Below are 9,928 nucleotides of genomic sequence, written 5' to 3' on the forward strand. Positions count from 1 at the left end.
GTACAACTCCAGTGGTTTAATTCATATCAACAGATCTAATCATTTGGGGTCAAAGCAAACTAAAAGCTAACTCTTATTTCATCTTGCCATTGCAGTCTACTGATTTTTGCTTTGATGATCTGAAAAATCTGATTGTGATTAAATCAGATGAAAATAAATGAACACTTTTAAAATTGTATGCTCCTAAACTTTACACCCAATACAAAATGATACTCAGCTCTATATTTCTTCTGGACCAGATGAAATGCCTAAATCAGGTGTTTCTTAACTCTTGCCCTCGAGGTCCACTTTCCTGCATAGTTTAGCTCCAACCTTGATCAAACTCCTCTGCTTGCATCTTTCTGAATCCTGAAGACCTTGATTAGCCTGTGCATGTGTGTTTGATTAGGGTTGGAAAATGAACCTCAATGGCCAGAGTTAAGAACCCCTGGTCTAATAAGTTAATGTAGTGCATAAAATACATTAAAGGCTAGATGATAATAGTTTCCTTCTATTAAATTATGATAAAACAGTGATATTTTTAATTGAACGGTTCACATATTGGGCCTCATTTATAAAGTGTGCGTATGCTCAGATGTGATCTTAGAGTGTGTGTACGCTAAAATCCACGCCAGAGCTCATATTTGCAAACGACGTACACACTTTTTCTTGTCGGAGTAGGCCACTGCAGGTTTTTGGACATGTAAGCTGCTCTTGCAGCTCGCTGTTCTGAATGAAACAATTTGGATGATGACTGGTAACCTTTATATGTTATTAACATTAATTAGGAGTTGTTTACAAGGCAGAGAGCTGAAACCATTCAGTTCACGTTCAAGATCATTTGCGATTTATAGATGTCCCATCTGAAAGAGAGGCGTACGTGCGTTTTCTGTACATACATACGTTCATTCTATGAATCACACATACGCATATTTGAGAGATGATCGTAAGATTACATTTAGGATGGTTTCTGCGCAACTTTATAAATGAGGCCCAAGATCTTAGAATACAAATTGCATCCGGATGCGTGCAGCTCTTAAAGCGACAGTACTAAACATGCTACCGCTTATTTCTATCATTATTTGCTCACTCACATGTTGTCCCAAACCTGTATTCATTTCTTTCTTGTGCTGAACACAAAAGAAGATATTTTGATGAATGTGGGTAACCAAACGGTTTATTTTCTTATAACAAAGATAAAATAATGACAAGGATTTTTATCTTTGCCCACTTTGGCCTAAATGTCTGCCATTCTTTTTTATTTAATATTTTGTTGAGGTGTAGGAGGTGTTATGCTTCTGCACTCTTCCATTTTTTAGCAAATAAAGAAAAAAAACTTTGTGATTTTTGTGATGGTTTGTATTTTCTGTGCTCTGTATGGAACATCAGTGCCTGTTTAAGTCATGAACTCCATTACTTGTGTTTGTTTTCAGACATGATAACAGACGTTTTATTCGTGTGCTACAACTGTTTGGCCTGTGCTACAAAACTTTCAACCTCTGTAGCGCCAGTGCTATGTGCAAAAAAAGTTCATGTACAGCCCTGCTAAAGGCATAGCATACGTCCACAACCTGATTGGTCGCACCAGAGTTTGTTTGGAAGCGGACCGAGACCCATCTTTTTAGCGGTCTTGGTCCGCTTAGGGTTCGGATGGCAGCGTTCACACTTCCTCGAACAGCACTAACAGAGCGATCGCACCAGAGTTCGTTTTAATCGAGCCAAACATGACAAGTGTGAACACACAGTTAAACTCCAACACACCTGCGTCGGGTCACCTTGCAGGTCCTGAAGACCTTGATTAGATGTGTTCAGTTAGGGTTAGAGCTAAATTCTGCAGCAAAGTGGCCCTCCACAAGCAGGATTGCACACGCCTTGACTATTGCAAGCAGCAAATGGATGTCATGTAAACTAAACCCAGTTTATAAGAAATTTGCTATGACCCATGTCAAACTGTATGTCAACACAGGAAAGAAAAATATGCTTGTCAAACATTTTCACGGGGTCTTTTCAGCCATTCTGTTACCAAACTGTGAGTTTACACCACTACCAGTTCATGACTTTTTATTAAAGCCTTTAGCATCCATATCTATTGAACGTTCACGAAAATACACATCAAAACAGACTAACAAATGAACAATATGAAAAAAGAACACAACTTGCTGAAGGCTTCGATAAATGCAGTCTGTCAGTGTTGTGATTAAACCTCATAATGAAATGAGTGAAATGCATGACTGAGTGTTGAAGACATCCCAGAGGCCTCGGGCCCTGCAGAGTTTGCATTTCATGTAATTGTGATGACATGATGATTCTGAAGTGACCTTGAATTAACACGTCCCGTTGTCTCCTCCCCTCCCCTCTCAGCAAAACTACATCCTGAGATCAATAAGCATCTGTGTGTCCTAGTAGCAGTAAACCCCCAGCGTCACTGGAAACATACATGTGTTCTTACTTGGAAATCTGTTAGGCATAGCTGTTATTATTTTGAAAATTCCAAGTAAGAATGTGACTGAGATGTGTGTGTGTTTCACCTGGAAGCTTCAAAAGCAGTCTGTGCTCTCTTCCAGAAGCTGAGGAGCTCTATCAGAAACGCGTTTTGACTATAACAGGCATCTGCATCGCTCTTCTAGTTGTTGGCATCATGTGTGTGGTGGCTTGCTTCAAAACAAAGTAATTCCCTTTTTGAAATGTCTTAGTTTGTACTAATGTTTCACTCAAAAACTAAAATTATTGATAGTCGTTGAATGCGTTCTCCTGCGGTCTAAGAGCTGTTCGTGTTTTTGCACATGTAGGAAACAGAGGAAGAAGCTGCATGATCGTTTGCGGCAGAGTTTACGAGAGCGAAACGCTGCGGCCAAAGGCCCTCAGCACCCCCACCCTCCACCCGAAAACCTGCAGCTGGTCAATGTGAGTACCGTTACCGGAAACATGTTTAACCCTGTACACTGCACTTTAAAACAGTGTTGAGATAAGAAGTTGAACATTGAAAATGATGCCATTTATGTTAAGATTAGTGGTCAACAAGTATTGTAACAATCACCTAAAAACTTCAACTTCAACTTAAATTTATTTCGGTCCTTTTCACAATAAATAAAAATATATATGATAACTGAAAAAGGGGTTTTTGCTTAATATACATATTTATCTGAAGAGTGTCACTTTTTCACTGGATTTGATAATACAAGATAAACAAAACAGTGACATAAGACATTTCTCTTCAAATGTACATACATAATTACAAAAATACACATTCCAGATATTGTTTCAATAGTTTATTACATACACTAATTTATTCATCACCTTGTTTTTAATTATTTTCTTAAATTTGAAAAGTGAAATGCATGATTTCAGTTCCTTATCACAATTATTTCACAGATTTACCCCTTTGACAGATATACACCTATTTTTTGTATTAGTTCTTGCCCTTATATATTTTTTTAAACATACACATTCCTCTTAGTTTATACTGACTTTCTCTTATTTCAAACAGCCTCTGGATACAATTTTAAAAAACAATATTAAAAAAACAACTGTTAAAGTTGTTGTTAAACAAAGTGTATAACATGGTAAAAGAAAAACAGTGGTACAACAATCGACTTTTGTCTGATTTCAGCATTACATGCCGAAAAATAGCGTCCCTCCTCATGTGCACGTGACGGACAAAGAAGTGGAAACATCTCTCTCTACAAACGAGTTTACTTCATCAACACATCCGTCCACTGCTGTCTCTCACTCCTCCAGCCAGAGGTACAGTACAGTACATAACAACAGCATACACACAAGATCACTAGCTGGAAAAATCTAATGTCACTCAAACCATGTCATATTTATTTGTATATACAACTTTGTACAATATAACTCTACAATATAATTGTACAATATAACTGTGTAACTGTGCAAAGCAGCTTTACAGGAAGTTATTTTGTAACATTATATTTATTCTGTAGTGTATTTGTGTATTTAATATCTTTAAAGTCATGGCTGCCACAGTAGCATAGAAGTCCCATTCTTTTAGGATTTTTTAAAAAGACAGATTGACCATTATCTCCTTATGTTTTTTACATATTGTCAGAGGTGTAAAGAGTACCTAAAAACCATACTTGAGTAAAAGTACAGATACCTTACAGTGAAAATTACTCCACTACACGTTACAAGTCACCAATTCCAAAACAACTTGAGTAAAAGTCTTAGAGTATCTGATTTTAACAGTACTTAAGTATTTTACTTATACTAAATATAGGCTCAAAAAATGCACTAGTCAAAGAGACACGCTAGTTAAAAAACTGTAATGTTGTGGAGAAGCTGCAGAAAATAGGCAGAGGCAAGGATCTCTGTGCTGGTATTTCATGGAAAAACTAGAACAAACAATAAGGCAAAAACCAAAGGGAACAAAGAACAGAATGACTGGCAAACAGACAACCATTACATTCAACAACTCGCAAGGAACTAAAGAAAAACTAGGGCTAACTTATATACACACAGGGGGCTAACAAGCTAAACAAGATAAGGCACACTTGGGGAGACTAATCAAGGGCTGCCGTTCAAAAGTTTGGGATCAGTAAGATTTTTTATGTTTTTTCAAAGATGTTTCTTATGCTCATCAAGGATGCATTTATTTGATCAAAAATACAGAAAAAAACAGTAATATTGTGAAATATTATTACAATTTAAAATAATGGTTTTCTATTTTAATCTACTGTAAAAAAAAATATAATTTATTCCTGTGATCAAAGCTGAATTGTCAGCATCATTACTCCAGTCTTCAGTGTCACATGATCCTTCAGAAATCATTCTGTTATTAATAATATGCTGATTTATTATCAGTGTTGGAAACAGTTGTGCTCCTTAATATTTTTTTGGAACCTTTGATACTTTTTTCAGGATTCTTTTTCAGGTTAAAAAGATTAGCATTTATTCAAAATAGTAAAGATTTATATTGTTAGAAAATATGTCTATCACTTTTTATTAATTTTGCACATCTCTGCTGAAAGAAAAAATATTAATTTATTTAAAAAAACATTTAAATGGCTCTTTAAAAAAAAAAGCTGTTCTTTTTTTAAAACCTTTTTATTCATCAAAGAATCCTGAAAAAAAGGTATCACAGTTTCCAAAAATATATAAATTAAGCAGAAAAAACTGTTTCCAACACTGATAATAAATCAGCATATTAGAATGATTTCTGAAGATCATGTGACACTGAAGACTGGAGTAATGATGCTGAAAATACAGCTGCACATCACAGGAATAAATTATATTTTAAAGTATATTAAAATAGTAAAGCATTATTTTAAATTGCAATAATATTTCATAATATTACTGTTTTTTCTGTATTTTTGATCAAATAAACACAACTTTGATGAGCATAAGAGTCTTCTTTAAAAACCTGATCCAAAAGTTTAGTGAATATCTGTTAAAGTACTACACCACCTATAATACTGAAGTAAGATCCACGAGAAGTCTTTGTAACCATTGAAACCACTGAAATGACTTTGGAGAAAGTGGTATGTCTGAAACCAAGGGACAGTGGCTGTTTAAAGATGAAGAATCATGGTGAAAGATCAGCACATGACTAGAGGATGTGTGTGATGAGTGGCTTTGGCTTTGGCTTCTCACAGCTGGAGTAATGGGAAAGCAGAGAGCGTGGTTTCTGACAGTCACGCAGTCCTGGTCAAGTCATCGGTGGAGAACTGCCGGCATGGTACGCCCGGTCACAGGGGGCGTCTGAATGCTACAGGAGGAGTCCATCAGCTCAACGATCACCTGAAGAGCTCCAGAGGAACCCAGGGCTCCTGCAGAGACTCCCCCTACAGCGAGAGGTACCGTTCACTGCATAGCACTCCTGCAGGATCCCATCTCTCCTCATTTAGGATTGTAAATAAATATCCTGTCTTACATAATGAGCAGAGTTCTGTCATGACAACTCTCGGAGGGTTTACCAAGGTAATGTGAATGTGTTTGGTCTTGACAGAATAGATCTGCTACACTGCTGCGGCAGAGCAAGTAACGACGTGATACTGCCAACACATCCACAACATGCTGCTGTGAGCATGTAAAGGTGTACTCACACTAGGCACGGTTGCCTTGAACCGAGCCCGAGCGTGATTATCCCCCCTCCCCACTCGCCCGCTGGCCTGGACTCACACTTGCACTAAACTTTCCGGGCCGGAGCACGCTTATGTCATGAGCGAGATAACAGAGAAAACCACTTTCGCTAATATTCTTTCTAATAATTAACGTTAATTAAATAATTTGCAGCTTTACTCGCAAACTACATTTCCTGTTCATCAATATAGTGAGAACCAGAGCCATTATAAACCTAAATATACTTGATTGAATTAAATTAATTGAAAGTGTAGTGTAGTAGTAATAGTATATGTTTGCGGTCGTAATGATGACAGTAGCGCACACAAAATAGTATCTGTTCCGTGCTCCGATACAGCTGATGCACATATAACATGAATAACCCCCATATAGCATACATGATCACCCCATAGCAGATCTTATACAGGTGGAGCTGGGGAAGGAGAGGGTTTCTGAAGCGCGCTGCAACTGCTACAACAAACACTAGTCATATATTTGAATGTTGAGCAGCGAGCTCATTGGCTACTGATACAAAAATGAGTTGAAAAATCAGCTGGTTCATGTGATGATGTCATTAGGTCAGATTGAGTTTGACCTATCGGACTGCGCCATCTAGAGTTTCGTGAGAGAACTTTGGATTTAGGGAGGCACGAAGAAAAAGAAGCAACACACCTAACTTAACCACATTTTTGTGTATTAAATATAGTTTCCCAGTTTTTTCTAACAAGTGGTGTAGTGTGACAAAATGACTCTTTTTTTTATTTCACATTACATTGTGCATGCAGCTTTACTGCCATGTGAACTGAGGTAGTGATCAATATTCTGCTGAAATGTTTTCTCCCTCACATGTTTCACTGCTAAGTCTGAATTATTTTAGAGAAACTCATTCAGATGATTCAAGTAAACTAATAGATTTAAAACATAAAAAAAACTTAAAGTTGGCCCCCTTAGTTACATCAGTACTTCACTCATTCAGAAAATAAAGTATACTTCACTTGTCCACATTATGCTCCGTCTCACAGACAGAGCATGTGACACAGTACAGTCCAATGACGTCCACAAACACATCGTTTGCTGATAGCCTGATTTTTCTGTAAACAACAGCACGTTTTTTTATCTGACACACCTATTTCCATTTCAGTCTCTACTAACAAGTTACGAGTTGAATTAGTTGTGTTTAATCTACAAAAGATAGCGGGACACAGAAAACGAAGCATCCCTTAAGTCTTAGATGCTTGTAACTATGTTTCAAAAGAGCAGCTGTCACTGGACTACTATATGATGAGTGGCTTGTAGCTTGGCGCAGTTTTGTAGCAGCATTTCCAACACTATTGCTGTGTCTCATTTCAATGTTTGCGCCATCCAGAGGTCACATTTGTCAGCCGCATATGTCAATGGCTCTGTTTATATCGACACCATTTGTTTCAGCTGGAATGAAATCATTCTGATTGATGAATCAAAACAAAGTATTTACATGAACGCTAAATGAAGTGATCAGGCTGATGTGCGAGTTTATCGGATATGATCAGATATCATTTTTGATCTTTTGACATGCACGAATATACAAAGTTTCCTGCTGTTTGCACATACCGTTCTCCTACCATTGCTTATTTTCTTTATAAAAAGCAGAGTTTATCTGTCCTTTCGTTTGGATTAGGAAAGATCTACATGACCCCTTCCAATCTGATCGAAATTTCATTTGGATCAAGCTCCATCAAATCAATTAAAGTGTTTACATTTAGGCTTTTCGGTCCAATTGAGCCATCAGTCTAATGGATTGCATGTAAATGTAGCCGTTAAGGATGTTTTATTTCAGAAAAGCAACCATTGCAAAGTAAGAAAGAAATTACAGTACGCCTCATAAGGTAGAACAGTCAATTTTATAATTTTACTTTTTTGAAATTACATGTTCCATGATGTATGCAGCCAAGAAATGTGATCTTCAGAGGGCGCAGCCTTCGAAAGAAGACATCAGTTGATGGTGATGCATGGGTCATGATAGACAGTGTTGGGGAGTAACTAGTTACATGTAATAGAATTACCTAATTTAATTACAAAATAAACGAGTAACACTTTATTTTAAGGTGTCCTTGTTACACGTTACATGTACTTACTATTATAATAACACTTAATTATGCATAATTACATGCAAGTAACCCTAAGCCAAACCCTAACCATATAGTAAGTACATGTAGTTAATTAATATTACTCAGTACTTAAATGTATAATTACACTGTAACAAGGACACCTTAAAACCTTAAAATTAAGTGTAACCCAAACTTTTTTTGCAAAACAAAAAGCATAATTCAAAAACATAGTACAGTACTGTTTATTTACCATGGCATAATGCATACTTTTTCAGTTTTACATACCATTTAAAAAACAGTAGGCAATATACATTATATGTATACTTACAGTATACTGCATACAATGTAGTATGTATAGTATAAATATTTCAAATAGTATGCTACACTGCTGTCACATGTCCACATTATGTTACATGTGTAAATAAAAATATTTTTAACGCAATTATATAAAATTTAAAAGAAAAAATATGTAATGCAATTTTGTGTAAAATGTTTTTATGTGAACACCTGTCAGTCCAATCACATAATGAGTCAATAAAGATAAATGTGGAAATTTGCATACTATACACAATATGCATACTGCATTAAGAGTAGAGGTAGTATTTTAGCATGCTTTTCTGAACATATTCGAAGTCCTAAATTTCAGAAACATGGTAAATGTGTGCAGCCAGAACTGGCGCTGATTTTGGGATTCATACGGCACCCCCTAGTGGAGTCAGAGCTCCAGTCCTGAGCCAGCAGTTCACAGAGGGGCCTTTGATAAATGAAGCCCTCTAGGATTGGCTGCCCAAAATAAAGCTCCTTCAGATAGAAGCGTCCTCATTTCCTTCAGCCAGGGGCTCGCTGACCTACTTCTGAACATACACATGCTCTTTAATGTAGGACGAGTCTCCACATTCACTCCGCACTTAGCCAACTTTGGCAGGAGGACAGACAGAGAGAGCGAGAGACGTAAAAAGATAGAGAGTTTTACTCTTCAGGGAAACTCGACGCGAGGTGTGTGAGGGTTTAAGACAGTTTTACAGAGATTAACAAACCACAGAGCTGATGGTAATCATTTATGGAGTCAATATGGCAGAGAGGGCAGAAATAATCTCTTGTGTGTTTTGATGAATTTTCATATCATCACGCACATAGGAACAATTCCAAAACACACCGTAAATCTCATCAGCATCTCATCACATGCACATTTTAAACGTGTAGTCGCACTGGATAAATGTGTGCAACTATAGTAATTTTGTCATTAAACTTCAATAATTAGGCTGAAAATCTATATATCTATTCTAGGGATGCACCGAATGTTCGGCAACCGAAATTATTTGGCCGAAAATAGCAAAAAAGCTCTTTCGGTGTTCGGCCTAATAAGCGAAAAGACCAAATAAATTGTACCGAACAATGATATGACGCGATCAAATAGCAACCAGCGCAGAGTGAGAGGCGCGCACTCTTTATTATGCAGCACACACGTCAGCAGTGTGGAAGCATTTAAACTGTCGGAGAAAGACGCAAAAATCATTACAAGCACCGACAGCGAGAGACGGTTTAAGACTGCATCGCATGTCTTCAATGAGAAGAGGAAGGGGTGATTGTTGCTGGTTACTGTATGATGATTGAAATCGCGAAATGGCCTTAAACAATTAGTAAATAAACTGCAGAACGTTATGTTTTCTAATACACGCGCGCATTGCATGTATTCTGACAGCGCTGCACGAACTCGCAGCAGATCTGCTTGTTAACCAGGGTTCAAAGTCCAAAGCGCGAGGAAAATCTGCGCTGATACAGTC

At 37.2% G+C, this 9,928-nt stretch overlaps 1 protein-coding gene across 6 annotated transcripts in view; it reads left to right on the forward strand.

Moving 5' to 3' along the window:
- The window catches only part of nrg1 (neuregulin 1), a 63,773-nt gene that overhangs the window by 48,338 nt on the left and 5,507 nt on the right, over window positions 1-9,928 (forward strand). For 4 of the 6 annotated variants that reach the window (XM_016522083.1, XM_016522080.1, XM_016522077.1 and 1 more), the window contains 4 exons: window positions 2,544-2,646; window positions 2,769-2,883; window positions 3,590-3,723; window positions 5,592-5,792. In XM_016522083.1, the coding sequence (XP_016377569.1) occupies window positions 2,544-2,646; window positions 2,769-2,883; window positions 3,590-3,723; window positions 5,592-5,792 (553 nt within the window). The remainder of the gene's footprint in view (window positions 1-2,543; window positions 2,647-2,768; window positions 2,884-3,589; window positions 3,724-5,591; window positions 5,793-9,928) is intronic. The other 2 variants (XM_016522078.1, XM_016522082.1) reach the window with 1 other exon arrangement.

This window comes from Sinocyclocheilus rhinocerous, unplaced genomic scaffold (genome assembly GCF_001515625.1).
Source record: "Sinocyclocheilus rhinocerous isolate Xijiao unplaced genomic scaffold, SAMN03320098_v1.1 scaffold178, whole genome shotgun sequence".
Taxonomy (NCBI): domain Eukaryota; kingdom Metazoa; phylum Chordata; class Actinopteri; order Cypriniformes; family Cyprinidae; genus Sinocyclocheilus; species Sinocyclocheilus rhinocerous.